Source organism: Oncorhynchus kisutch, linkage group LG9 (assembly GCF_002021735.2).
Source record: "Oncorhynchus kisutch isolate 150728-3 linkage group LG9, Okis_V2, whole genome shotgun sequence".
NCBI lineage: Eukaryota > Metazoa > Chordata > Actinopteri > Salmoniformes > Salmonidae > Oncorhynchus > Oncorhynchus kisutch.
The window spans coordinates 44,706,556-44,721,555 of record NC_034182.2 but is presented as its reverse complement, the minus strand read 5'-3'; the positions used below and the strand labels follow the sequence as shown (position 1 = coordinate 44,721,555).

At 45.7% G+C, this 15,000-nt stretch overlaps 1 protein-coding gene across 1 annotated transcript in view; it reads left to right on the top strand.

The window, feature by feature from the left end:
* The window catches only part of corin (corin, serine peptidase), a gene marked incomplete in the record, with an annotated part of 115,369 nt that extends 100,386 nt beyond the window's left edge, over positions 1–14,983 (top strand). The window contains 7 exon segments of the mRNA XM_031832686.1: positions 3,245–3,362; positions 4,675–4,803; positions 5,252–5,301; positions 5,740–5,914; positions 6,004–6,275; positions 8,407–8,540; positions 13,758–14,983. Of these exon segments, the coding sequence (XP_031688546.1) occupies positions 3,245–3,362; positions 4,675–4,803; positions 5,252–5,301; positions 5,740–5,914; positions 6,004–6,275; positions 8,407–8,540; positions 13,758–13,943 (1,064 nt within the window).
* Between the last annotated feature and the right edge of the window lie 17 nt (positions 14,984–15,000).

Genomic DNA, 15,000 nt, shown 5'->3' with positions numbered 1-15,000 from the left:
ACGTAGTTTGGTGCGAAAAGTGCAAATCAATCCCAGAACAACAACAAAGGACCTTGTGGAGGAAACAGGTACAAAAGTATCTATATCCACAGTAAAACGAGTCCTATATCAACATAACCTGAAAGGCCGCACAGCAAGGAAGAAGCTACTGCTCCAAAACCACCATAAAAAAGCCAGACTACGGTTTGCAACTGCACATGTGGACAAAGATTGTACTTTTTGGAGAAATGTCCTCTGGTCTGATGTAACAAAAATATAACTGTTTGGCCATAATGACCATCGTTATGTTTGGAGGAGAAAGGGGAGGCTTGCAAGCCGAAGAACACCATCCCAACCGTGAAGCACGGGGGTGGCAGCATCATGTTGTGGGGGTGCTTTGCTGCAGGAGGGACTGGTGCACTTCACAAAATAGACGGCATCATGAGGTAGGAACATTATGTGGATATATTGAAGCATCTCAAGACATCAGTCAGGAAGTTAAAGCTTGGTCGCAAATGGGTCTTCCAAATGGACAATGACCCCAAGCATACTACCAAAGTTGTGGCAAAAATGGCTTAAGGACAACAAAGTCAAGGTATTGGAGTGGCCATCACAAAGCCCTGACCTCAATCCTATAGAACATTTGTGGGCAGAAGTGAAAAAGCATGTGCAAGCAAGGAGGCCTACAAACCTGACTCAGTTACACCAGCTCTGTCAGGAGGAATGGGCCAAAATTCACCCAATTTATTGTGGGAAGCTTGTGGAAGGCTACCCGAAACGTTTGACCCAAGTTAAACAATTTAAAGGCAATGCTACCAAATACTAATTGAGTGTATGTAAACTTCTGACCCACTGGGAATGTGATGAAATAAATAAAAGCTTAAATAATTCTCTCTACTATTATTCTGACATTTCACATTCTTAAAATAAAGTGGTGATCCTAACTGACCTAAGACAGGGCATTTTTACAAGGATTAAGTGTCAGAAATGGTGAAAAACTGGGTTTAAATGTATTTTGCTAAGGTGTATGTAAACTTCTGAATTCAACTGTATACATTCTCATTCCTTAATGAAGCAACATGTTTCATGTTTCTGAAGGAAACGACTTAGAAATGCATTGAAGAGATTACAACAGCTTTCCACTCATTGTCCTTCCATCCATTATCACCCCTCCATTATAACCCCATCATCCATTATCACCCCACCATCCATTATCACCTTACCCTCCATTATAACCCCATTATCACCCCACCATCCATTATCACCCCATCATCCATTATCACCCCACCCCTCCATTATAACCCCATTATCACCCCACCCCTCCATTATAACCCCATTATCACCCCACCCCTCCATTATAACCCCATCATCCATTATCACCCCACCATCCATTATCACCTTACCCTCCATTATCACCCCATCATCCATTATCAACCCCATCTCTCCATTATCACCCCATTGCATTATCACCCCATCTCTCCATGATCACCATATCATCCATTATCAACTCTCCATCAATTATCACTACCATCCCTCCATTATCTCCCCATCATCCATTATCACCACATCCCTCCATTATCAAACCATCTCTCCATTATCACCGCCATCATTCATTATCACACCGTCCTACATTATCACCCCAATCCCTCCATTATCATCATCCATTATCACCCCATCATCCATTATCACCCCATCATCCATTATCGCACCATCCCTCCATTATCACACCATCCCTCCATTATCACCCCATCCCTCCATTATCGCCCCATCCCACCATTATCGCCCCATCATCCATTATCACCCTCGCCCCTCCATTAACACCCCATCCCTCCATTATAACCCCATCATCCATTATCTCCACATTCTCCCCATTATCACCCCCATACCTTCATTATCACCCCCGTCCCCATTATCGTCCATTATCACCCCCATCCCACCATTATACCCCCACCATCCATTATCTTCCCATCTCTCCATTATCACCCCCATCGCTTCATTATCACACCGTCCCCATTATCGTCCATTATCACCCCCGTCACTCCATTATCACCCCCATCCCTCCATTATAACCCCATCATCCATTATCACCACATCTCTCCATTATCACCCCCTCTTCATTATCGCCCCCATCTCCATTATTGTCCATTATCACCCAATCATCCATTATCACCCCATCCTCCATTGCCACCCCATCATCCATTATCATCCATTATCGCCCCATCATCCATTATCGCCCCCATCCCTCCATTATAACCCCACCATCCATTATCTCCACATCTCTCCATTATCGCCCCCATCTCTTCATTATCACCCCGCGCCCATTATCATCCATTATCACCCCCATCACTCCATTATCACCCCCATCCCTCCATTATAACCCCATCATCCATTATTACCACATCTCTCCATTATCGCCCCCCTCTTCATTATCACCCCATCTCCATTATCGTCCATTTTCACCCAATCCTCCATTATCACCCCATCCTCCATTGCCACCCCATCACTCCATTATCACCCCATCATCCATTATCATCCATTATCACCCCATCATCCATTATCACCCCCATCCCACCATTATCACCCCCATCTCTTCATTATCACAACTCTCCATTATCACCCCCATCTCTTCATTATCACCGCACCCATTATCACCCCCGTCACTCCATTATCACCCCCGCCCCTCCATTGTAACCCATCGTCCATTATCACCACATCTCTCCATTATCGCCCCCACATCTTCATTATCACCCCCAACTCCATTATCATCCATTATCACACAATCTTCCATTATCACCCCATCCTCCATTGCCACCCCATCCCTCCATTGTCACCCCATCATCCATTATCATCCATTATCACCCTATCATCTGTTATCACCCCATCCCACCATTTACACCCCCATCCCTCCATTATCACCCCAACTATCCTCTACACCACCATCCCTCTACACCCCCTTCCATCCTCTACACCCCATCCATCCCTCTACACCCCCATCCATCCTCTACAACCCATCCATCTACTAAACCCCATCCATCCCTCTACACCCCCATCCATCCTCTACAACCCATCCATCTACTAAACCCCATCCATCCCTCTACACCCCCATCCATCTTCTAAACCCCATCCATCCTCTACACCCCCATCCATCCCTCTACACCCCCATCCATCCTCTACAACCCCATCCATCCTCTACAACCCCATCCATCACTCTACACCCCCATCCATCACTCTACACCCCCATGCATCCCTCTACCCTCCCGTCCAGTCTCTCTGTCGGAGGGGTCGGTAGTGACCGTCTTCAGGACAGCAGTAGATTACCATGTCTGTGGGGATGACTGGACGATGGACCTCAGTCAACTGACCTGCTCTCAGCTCGGCCTAGGGTAAGGTCAGTAGTTATCTACGGCTACAGACACACAGCTACAGATACACGGCTACAGACACCCGGCTACAGACACAGGGCTACAGACACAGGGCTACAGACACAGGGCTACAGACACAGGGCTACAGACACAGGGCTACAGACACAGGGCTACAGACACCTGGCTACAGACACCCGGCTACAGACACCCGGCTACAGACACCCGGCTACAGACACCCGGCTACAGACACAGGGCTACAGACACACGGCTACAGACACAGGGCTACAGACACAGGGCTACAGACACAGGGCTACAGACACACGGCTACAGACACAGGGCTACAGACACAGGGCTACAGACACAGGGCTACAGACACCCGGCTACAGACACAAGTTATCGCCTGGTGTGTGTGGTTATCTCCTGGGGTGTGTGTGGTTACCCCCTGGTGTGTGTGGTTATCTCCTGGTGTGTGTGGTTATCTCCTGGTGTGTGTGGTTATCTCCTGGTGTGTGTGGTTATCCCCTGGTGTGTGTGGTTATCTCCTGGTGTGTGTGTGGTTATCCCCTGGTGTGTGCAGTTATCTCCTGGTGTGTGTGTGGATATCCCCTGGTGTGTGTGTGGTTATCTCCTGGTGTGTGTGTGGCTATCTCCTGGTGTGTGTGTGGTTATCTCCTGGTGTGTGTGTGGTTATCTCCTGGTGTGTGTTTGTGTGGTTATCTCCTGGTGTGTGTTTGTGTGGTTATCTCCTGGTGTGTGTTTGTGTGGTTATCTCCCGGTGCGTGTGTGTGGTTATCTCCTGGTGCGTGTGTGTGGTTATCTCCCGGTGCGTGTGTGTGGTTATCTCCTGGTGTGTGTGGGGGGTTATCTCCTGGTGTGTGTGTGGTTATCGCCTGGTGTGTGTGTGGTTATCTCCTGGTGTGTGCGTGGTTATCTCCTGGTGTGTGCGTGGTTATCTCCTGGTGTGTGCGTGGTGTTATCTCCTGGTGTGTGGGGGGGTTATCTCCTGGTGTGTGTGTGGTTATCTCCTGGTGTGTGCGTGGTTATCTCCTGGTGCGTGTGTGTGGTTATCCCCCGGTGTGTGTGTGTGGTTATCTCCTGGTGTGTGCGTGGTTATCTCCTGGTGTGTGTGTGGTTATCGCCTGGTGTGTGCGTGGTTATCTCCTGGTGTGTGCGTGGTTATCTCCTGGTGTGTGTGTGGGGTTATCTCCTGGTGTGTGTGGGGTTATCTCCTGGTGTGTGTGTGGTTATCGCCTGGTGTGTGCGTGGTTATCTCCTGGTGTGTGCATGGTTATCTCCTGGTGTGTGTGTGGTTATCTCCTGTGTTTTCCTCCAGAGCCCCAGCATCAGTAACTCTGGTTCCAGACCCTCCCAGTGTTCCAGGGAGGAGGAGGTGGCTTCATGTTCACCCTGACTGGAGACAGAGGAACGGCTCAGCTCTACAGGGCCTACTGGAGAAGAGAGGGTAGGACCACACCCACCACACACACACACCACACACACTTATATACACACCCACCACGCACACACACGCACAACCACCACACACACACACACACACACACACACACACACACACACACACACACACACACACATATATACACACCCACCAACCACATGCACAGCCCCACACCTGAGGGGACCCAGAGAAACAGGGCCCCACACCTGAGGGAACCCAGAGAAACAGGGCCCCACACCTGGGGGGACCCAGAGAAACAGGGCCCCACACCTGGGGGGACCCAGAGAAACAGGGCCCCACACCTGGGGGGACCCAGAGAAACAGGGCCCCACACCTGGGGGGACCCAGAGAAACGGGGCCCCACACCTGGGGGGACCCAGAGAAACAGGGCCCCCCCCCCTGGGGGGACCCAGAGAAACGGACAGTAAAAGTGTTCTCTCTCTGTCTCCAGACATGCCTGTTTCTCCAGGAAGAGAGTGTCTCTACACTGCACCAAAGAAGGTGAGAGACAATGTCTGCTAGGTGGCAAAAAGTCTAACTCTCCTCCCTCCAGACTATAGCCTGGTAGTTTTGTCTACAGTCTAACTCTCTCTCTCCTCCCTCCAGACTAGCCTGGTAGTGTTGTCTACAGTCTAACTCTCCTCCCTCCAGACTATAGCCTGGTAGTGTTGTCTACAGTCTAACTCTCCTCCCTCCAGACAATAGCTTGGTAGTTTTGTCTACAGTCTAACTCTCTCTCTCCTCCCTCCAGACTAGCCTGGTAGTGTTGTCTACAGTCTAACTCTCCTCCCTCCAGACTATAGCCTGGTAGTGTTGTCTACAGTTTAAAACTCCTCCCTCCAGACTGTAACCTGGTAGTGTTGTCTACAGTTTAAATCTCCTCCCTCCAGACTGTAGCCTGGTAGTGTTGTCTACAGTCTAACTCTCTCCTCCCTCCAGACTGTGGCCTGCGCCCGGCCGTGCGTCTGTATAAGCGTATTCTGGGTGGCAGGGTGTCCAGGCCAGGGAGGTGGCCTTGGCAGTGTTCTCTCCAATCAGATCCTAGTGGACATATCTGTGGTTGCGTCCTCATTGGGAAGAAATGGGCCCTTACTGTCGCTCACTGCTTTGAAGGGTGAGGTATTCTTTCATTCTACATTACTCTGATCTCTCTCTTCTCCCTTCCTCACGTCTAACTTTCATCTTTCTTCCTCTCTTCTCCAGACGTGAGAGTGCAGACCTATGGAAGGTAGTCCTGGGCATCAACAACCTGGACCACCCGTCCCCCTACCTACAGACCAGAGGTGTAGAGTCCATCATTGTTCACCCTCGCTATAACCGGGCCGTGGTCGACTATGACATCAGCGTGGTTGAGCTGGACAGGGAGGTGGAGGTTACCAGTTACGTTCGACCGGTGTGTCTTCCTGGTAACGGACAGTTACCGCAGCCTGATACCTACTGTTATATTACTGGATGGGGTCACATGGGTAACAGGAGTGAGTTTGATACCTACGGTTCACCATACATACTGTATATACACACACCGTAATACTTTCTCTCTATCACCATACATACTGTATATACACACACAGTAATACTTTCTCTCTATCACCATACATACTGTATATATACACACACAGTAATACTTTCTCTCTATCACCATACATACTGTATATATACACACACAGTAATACTTTCTCTCTATCACCATACATACTGTATATACACACACAGTAATACTTTCTCTCTATCACCATACATACTGTATATACACACACAGTAATACTTTCTCTCTATCACCATACATACTGTATATATACACACACAGTAATACTTTATCTCTATCACCATACATACTGTATATACACACACAGTAATACTTTCTCTCTATCACCATACATACTGTATATACACACACAGTAATACTTTCTCTCTATCACCATACATACTGTATATACACACACAGTAATACTTTCTCTCTATGACCATACATACTGTACATACACACACAGTAATTATATCTCTATCCTAGTGGTTAGAGCGTTGGACTAGTAACCGAAAGGTTGCAAGTTCAAAAACCCGAGCTGACAAGGTACAAATCTGTCGTTCTGCCTCTGAACAAGGCAGTTAACCCACTGTTCCCTGGTAGGCCGTCATTGAAAATAAGAATTTGTTCTTAACAACTTCTTAGGGCTGAGATCCCGTTAACGGGATCGATATGACAACAGCCAGTGAAAGTGCAGGGCGCCAAATTCAAACAACAGAAATCTCATAATTAAAATTCCTCAAACATACAAGTATCTTATACCATTTTAAAGGTAATCTTGTTGTTAATCCCACCTCAGTGTCCAATTTCAAATAGGCTTTACAGAGAAAGCACCACAACCGATTATGTTAGGTCAGAGCCAAGTCACAGAAAAGCAAAGCCATTTTTCCAGCCAAAGAGTGGAGTCACAAAAATCAGAAATAGAGATAGAATGAATGACTAACCTTTGAGGATCTTCATCAGATGACACTCATAGGACTTCATGTTACACAATGCATGTAGGTTTTGTTCGATAAAGAAAATAAATCAGTACGACGCTCAGAGACCAAACAAGCCAAAAAGATATCCGCCATATTGTGTAGTCAACAGAAGTCAGAAATAACATTATAAATATTAACTTACCTTTGATGATCTTCATCAGAATGCACTCCCAGGAATCCTAGTTCCACAATAAATGTTTGTTTTGTTCGATAATGTCCATCATTTATGTCCAAATTCCTCCTTGTTAGCGCGTTCAGCCCAGTAATCCAACTTCATGACACACGAGCAGACGCAAAGTCAAAATGTTCTGTTACAGTTTGTAGAAATATGTCAAACGATGTATAGAATCAGTCTTTAGGATGTTTTTAGTATAAATCTTCAATAATGTTCCAACCGGAGAATTCCTTTGTCTGTAGAATTGCAATGGAACAGAGCTCTCTCTCATGTGAACGAGCGTCATGAGCTCGTGGCATTCTGGCAGACACCTGACTCATTCCCCTCTCATTCGGCCCCACTTCACAGTAGAAGCATCGAATAAGGTTCCAAAGACTGTTGACATCTAGTGGAAGCCTTAGTGGAAGCCTTAGGAAGTGCAACATGACCAATATCCCACTGTATCTTCAATAAGGGCTGAGTTGTGGGATAACCAACCTCAGATTTTCCACTTCCTGGTTAGATTTCTTCTCAGGTTTTTGCTTTTGCCATATGAGTTCTGTTATACTCACAGACATCATTCAAACAGTATTAGAAACTTCAGAGTGTTTTCTATCCAAATATACTAATAATATGCATATATTAGCAACTGGGACTGAGTAGCAGGCAGTTTACTCTGGGCACCTTATTCATCCAAGCTACTCAATACTGCCCCAGCCATAATACGTTTTAATTAACTGACTTGCCTAGTTAAAAAAAGGTCAAATAAAAAATATATATATATATATATATACATACTGTATATACACACACAGTAATATTCTCTCTCTCTGTGTCTCTCTCAAATCTTGCTGCTATGACTGCACACTGTGGTATTTCACCTAACTCTCTTTCTCTCTCTCTCTTTCTCTCTCTCTTTCTCTCTCTCGCTCTCTCTCTCTCCATAGTGCCCTTCAAACTCCAGGAGGGAGAGGTAAGGATCATCAGTCTGTCTCAGTGTCAGAGTTACTTTGATATGAAGACCATCACCACCAGGATGCTTTGTGCTGGATACGAGGCTGGCACCGTGGACTCTTGCATGGTGATTAACAGGAGGAGGGCACTTCTGACTCTTTCCCCACACAGCAGACAATAAGGCTAATTGACATATAATAGACTGGTTTTAGTCGTCCCACATCTACAACACAGCGCATTCGGAAGGTATTCAGACCACTTGACTTTTTCCACATTTTGTTACGTTACTCTAAAATGTTTTAAATAGTTTTTTTCCTCATCAATCCCCCAAAAAAATCACATTTATAAAAACTGAAATATCACATTTACATAAGTATTTAGACCCTTTACTCAGCACTTTGTTGAAGCACCTTTGGCAGCGATTACAGCCTCCAGTCTTCTTTGGTATGACACTACAAGCTTGGCACACCTGTATTTGTGGAGTTTCTCCCATTCTTCTCTGCAGATCCTCTCAAGCTCTGTCAGGTTGGTTGGGGAGAGACTTGTCCCTAAGCCACTCCTGCGTTGTCTTGGCTGTGTGCTTAAGGTCATTGTCCTGTTGGAAGGTGAACCTTCACCCCAGACTGAGGTCCTGAGTGCTCTGGAGCAGGTTTTCATGAAGGATCTCTCTGTACTTTGCTTTGTCCATCTTTCCCTCAATCCTGACTAGTCTCCCATTCCCTACCGCTGAAAAACATTCCCACAGCATGATGCTGCCACCACCATGCTTCACCGTAGGGATGGTGCCAGGTTTCCTCCAGATGTGATTCACTGTTGGTTTCATCAGACCAGAGAATCTTGTTTCTCATGGTCGGAGAGTCTTTAGGTGCCTTTTATCAAACTCCAAACGGGCTGTCATGTGCCTTTTACTGATCTGGCCACTCTACCCTAAAGGCCTGATTGGTGGAGTGCTGCAGAGATGGTTGTCCTTCTGGAAGATTCTCCCATCTCCACAGAGGAACTCTGGAGCTCTGTCAGAGTGACCATTGGGTTCTTGGTCACCTCCCTGACCAAGGAAGGCCCTTCTCCCCGATTGCTCAGTTTGGCCAGGTGGCCAGCTCTAGGAAGAGCCTTGGTGGTTCCAAACTTCTTCAATTTAAGAATGATGGAGGCCTCTGTGTTCTTGGGGACTTTAAATGCGGCAGAAATGTTTTGGTACTCTTACCCAGATCTGTGCCTCGACACAATCCTGTCTCAGCACTCTACAGACAATTCCTTCGATCTCATGGCTTGGTTTTTGCTCTGACATGCACTGTCAGCTGTGGGACCTCATGTAGACAGGTGTGCCTTTACAAGTAATTTCCAATCAATTTAATTTATCACAGATGGACTCCAAACCTCTGTAGTACGATGGAGGGGAGGTGTACTGCTTAATAACCAATTATTATTTTGTGTTTTTTAGAGGGTTTTTTTCTTGTCTCGGAGCTCCTTCGACCCCATGTCTTGGTTTTTGCTCTGTTATGTGGGACCGTATATAGTATATATATATATGTATAGACAGGTGTATTTTTATTTTATTGATACAGGTTTCTCTCATTGAGATAACATCTCTTTTCCAAGAGAGACCTGGTCCAATAGCAGCAGGGGGAACAACACTAACACAACATTAAACGAATCTATAAACACACAAACATTTTTCCTTTAATGACACGACAGTCTAAACTCACACACTCTCTCCTATAGGCCTATTCACTCACACACTCTCTCCTATAGGCCTATTCACTCACACACTCTCTCCTATAGGCCTATTCACTCACACACTCTCTCCTATAGGCCTATTCACTCACACACTCTCTCCTATAGGCCTATTCACTCACACACTCTCTCCTATAGGCCTATTCACTCACACACTCTCTCCTATAGGCCTATTCACTCACACACTCTCTCCTATAGGCCTATTCACTCACACACTCTCTCCTATAGGCCTATTCACTCACACACTCTCTCCTATAGGCCTATTCACTCACACACTCTCTCCTATAGGCCTATTCACTCACACACTCTCTCCTATAGGCCTATTCACTCACACACTCTCTCCTATAGGCCTATTCACTAAAAACAGCTGTCCTCAAGTCAATTGTAATCTTCTGTGATATATACATCGATCAAGTGTTGAAACTAGATCATCACATTTTAAAATGTTCAGGAAAAACTTCCAGGTCCACGGTGCTAAGTAACTAAAACTATTTCTACCATGACCTGTTCTAATTCTTGGTTCTGTTAGAAGCAAATGAGAATTGGACCGTAATTGATATTTATTTACCAACCTGACTAAAAAAGAATAGAGATAAAAATGTAATTTGACCCAATATGGCCTTATAAATCAGTTATACCAGTGTTTAAGCCTATGCAAGGTCAATGACGACCAGCCAACGGCGCTGTAGAGATCACAATGATGTGTTAGATGTTTCTGATTTGTAATGAACCTGAGGGCTGCATGATACACTGAATCAAGTGCTCTCAGGGTCGTGGCTGAGGCCTGCATATATATAACATCACTACAATCTAAAACCGACAGTAATGTACATCGTACCAGCTCCTTCCTAGCCTCTAAAGAAAAACAAGCCTTATGCCGGTAATAAAATCCTATTTTCAGCTTGAGCTTCCTTATCAAGTTCTCTACATGCACGGTGAAGCTAAGCTTATCATCAACCCACAAACCTAAATATTTGTACACTTTAACTTACTCTATAGTATGTCCAGCCAATGTAGCAATTACATAATTAGTAATATGCCTGGCATTTGAAAATACCATGCATTTTGTTTTCCCCCAAATTTAGAACCAGTTTTAAATCATACAGATTCTGTTGTATGATGTTAAATGCTCTTTGGGCATTTTCAAAAGCTAAAGATAAACTACTACCACTTGAATAAAGAACAGTATCATCAGCATAAAAATGAACATCTGCTGTTTCAATAAGATCCCCAATGTTGTTGATATACAAAATGAACAACAGTGGGCCCAAAATAGAACCTTGCGGAACACCTGAGCACACCTCTATGGACTCAGATTTACAACCATCCGCCATTACACATTGTGATAGGTAATTTATAAACCAATCTAGAGCATGACCAGTAAATCCACAACATTTTAACCTTTGCACTAACACAGCATGGTCCACGGTGCCAAAAGCTTTCGACAAATAAATCAAATCAGACACACAATGTAACTTCTTATCAAGAGCACAGTGGCTGTCATTTAAAACCTTCAATTTTGCTGAAACAGTGCTGTGGCCAGACCTAAAACCGGATTCCATTTAAGATGTTGTATTCTTGGAAGTCGGCCTTTAGCTGCCTGCTAACTAAGGACTCCAGGACTATTTTGATATGGGTCAAGTAGCGAGGGATCACCCTCCCTCATGAGGCCGTACAAAAGCAGATCTCCCCTCCCTCAGGAGAGGCCATACAAAAGCAGATCTCCCCTCCCTCAGGAGAGGCCATACAAAAGCAGATCTCCCCCTCCCTCATGAGGACGTACAAAAGCAGATCTCCCCTCCCTCATGAGGCCGTACAAAAGCAGATCTCCCCTTCCTCAGGAGAGGCCATACAAAAGCAGATCTCCCCCTCATGAGGACGTACAGAAGCAGATCTCCCCTTCCTCATGAGGACGTACAAAAGCAGATCTCCCCTCCCTCATGAGGCCGTACAGAAGCAGATCTCCCCTCCCTCATGAGACCGTACAAAAGCAGATCTCCCCTCCCTCAGGAGAGGCCACACAAAAGCAGATCTCCCCTCCCCCAGGAGAGGCCACACAAAAGCAAATTTCCATAACTTGGGGATTTCCTTAACATCAAGCGTGAGGTTATAAATACATATTAAGGGGGAGCAATGTCTGCGGCTAGGTGTAGGAGGCGGGGGTCTAGTTCATCAGGGCCAGGGGATTTTTTTCCATCAATTTCTTTCAGGGTTTTACACACTTCTGAAACGAGAAACTGGTGTACAAAGGGGTGTCCAGTAAATGCATAGCTCAACCTTTGACCTATTCAAATAAACTGCCTGCATCTAGAAAGTACTGATTCAAGGCTTTCAGAATCTCAGTTATAATCTGTGTGTCGACCAAAAATTGTTTAGGAAGCTGTGTATCTTTTTTTGCACTCCAAACCCTTCACTACTTGCCAGAATTTGGATGGATTATTTAAATTATGTGAAGTAGATTTCAGGTAGTGGTCTGCTTTCAATTTACGGATCATACCCACACCCATATTTCGAAGACGTTTAAAAGCCTTTTAAACTTATATCCAATCAATTGACTTTTACCACAGGTGGGCTCCAAGTTGTAGAAACTTCTCAAGGATGATCAATGGAAACAGGATGCACCTGAGCTAAATGTTAAGTCTCATAGCAAAGGGTCTGAATATTTATGTAAGTAAGGTTATTTATTTGTAATGCATTTGCATTTTTTCCCGCTTTGTCATTATGGGGCATTGTGATGTCATTATGGGGTATTGTGATGTCATTATGGGGCATTGTGATGTCATTATGGGGTATTGTGATGTCATTATGGGGTATTGTGATGTCATTATGGGGTATTGTGATGTCATTATGGGGTATTGTGATGTCATTGTGGGGCATTGTGATGTCATTGCGGGGCATTGTGATGTCATTATGGGGCATTGTGATGTCATTATGGGGTATTGTGATGTCATTGCGGGGCATTGTGATGTCATTATGGGGTATTGTGATGTCATTATGGGGTATTGCGATGTCATTATGGGGTGTTGCGATGTCATTATGGGGTATTGCGATGTCATTATGAGGTATTGCGATGTCATTATGGGGTATTGTGATATCATTATGGGGTATTGTGATGTCATTATGGGGTATTGTGATGTCATTATGGGGTATTGTGATGTCATTATGGGGTGTTGTGATGTCATTATGGGGTATTGCGATGTCATTATGGGGTATTGCGATGTCATTATGGGGGTATTGCGATGTCATTATGGGGGTATTGTGATGTCATTATGGGGGTATTGTAATGTCATTATGGGGTATAGTGATGTCATTATGGGGTATTGTGATGTCATTATGGGGTATTGTGATGTCATTATGGGGTATAGTGATGTCATTATGGGGGAATTGTGATGTCATTATGGGGTCTTGTGTGTAGATTCATGAGCAAAAAAACAACAATTTAATCCATTTTAGAATAAGGCTGTAATGTAACAAAATGTGGAAAAAGTGAAGGGGTCTGAATACTTTCCGAAGGCATTGTGTGCAATTTAGCAGACACTATCTTGCCATTTCAATCGTTAGTTTATACAGGACCATTATGGTTGATATTATTCCTGTCTCTGTCCCCCAGGGTGACAGTGGTGGTCCTCTGGTGTGTGAGGAGCCTAGTGGTGGGAGCTGGACCCTGTATGGCCTGACGTCCTGGGGTAGCGTGTGTTTCTCCAAAGTCCTGGGTCCTGGGGTCTACTCTAATGTTACACACTTCACACCCTGGATACACCGACAGATCTACCTCCACACCTTCCATCTACACTGATACAGACAGACCTCCACACCTTCCATCTACACTGATACAGACAGACCTCCACACCTTCCATCTACACTGATACAGACAGACCTCCACACCTTCCATCTACACTGATACAGACAGACCTCCACACCTTCCATCTACACTCATACAGACAGACCTCCACACCTTCCATCTACACTGATACAGACAGACCTCCACACCTTCCATCTACACTGATACAGACAGACCTCCACACCTTCCATCTACACTGATACAGACAGACCTCCACACCTTCCATCTACACTGATACAGACAGACCTCCACACCTTCCATCTACACTGATAGACAGTTTTTCCCTTGTAATGCCGGTCACTGACAGTCACTCAATTAGCCATGTCAGGTATGTTGGTCCAGCGGCTCGCTATCTAAACTCGTAGTGAGCATGGTGGGTGGGTGGATGGATGTTGGTACGCAGACCCACAAGCCACAGGGGCACCTCGTAGTGAGCATGGTGGGTGGGTGGATGGATGTGGGTACGCAGACCCACAAGCCACAGGGGCACCTCGTAGTGAGAATGGTGGGTGGGTGGATGGATGTGGGTACACAGACCCACAAGCCACAGGGGCACCTCGTGGTGAGTTCCAGTTTTGTGTGTCCCCACCCCGTGACAGAAACGCTGAGAGAAAGAAGACAACGGGTGGAGAAGAACAACAACAACGCCAGAGGAGTGTAAAACCAACGAGAGTGACGTTTGGTCATGTCCCTTCCTCTTCCTGTGGTCCCCCAACATTCCAAACAGGAAGTGAAGTGTATTTTGGGAGGAGTCTGGAGTCTGTTGGATGTGATGACGTCATCATCGCCACTCTGTCACACTTCTTACACACAACACACGTGTTGCACACACTTTACGTGACACACAGCCTCTCTCCCTCAACACGTGTGTGTGCTTATGTCTGTTCTAAACTTGGGTGTGTTCTAAACGTGTGGGTGCGTGTGGTGTGGGTGCGTGTGTGTGTGTGTGTGGTGTGGTGTGGGTGCGTGTGGGTGCGTGTGTGTGTGTGTGTGCGTGTGTGTGTGTGTGTGG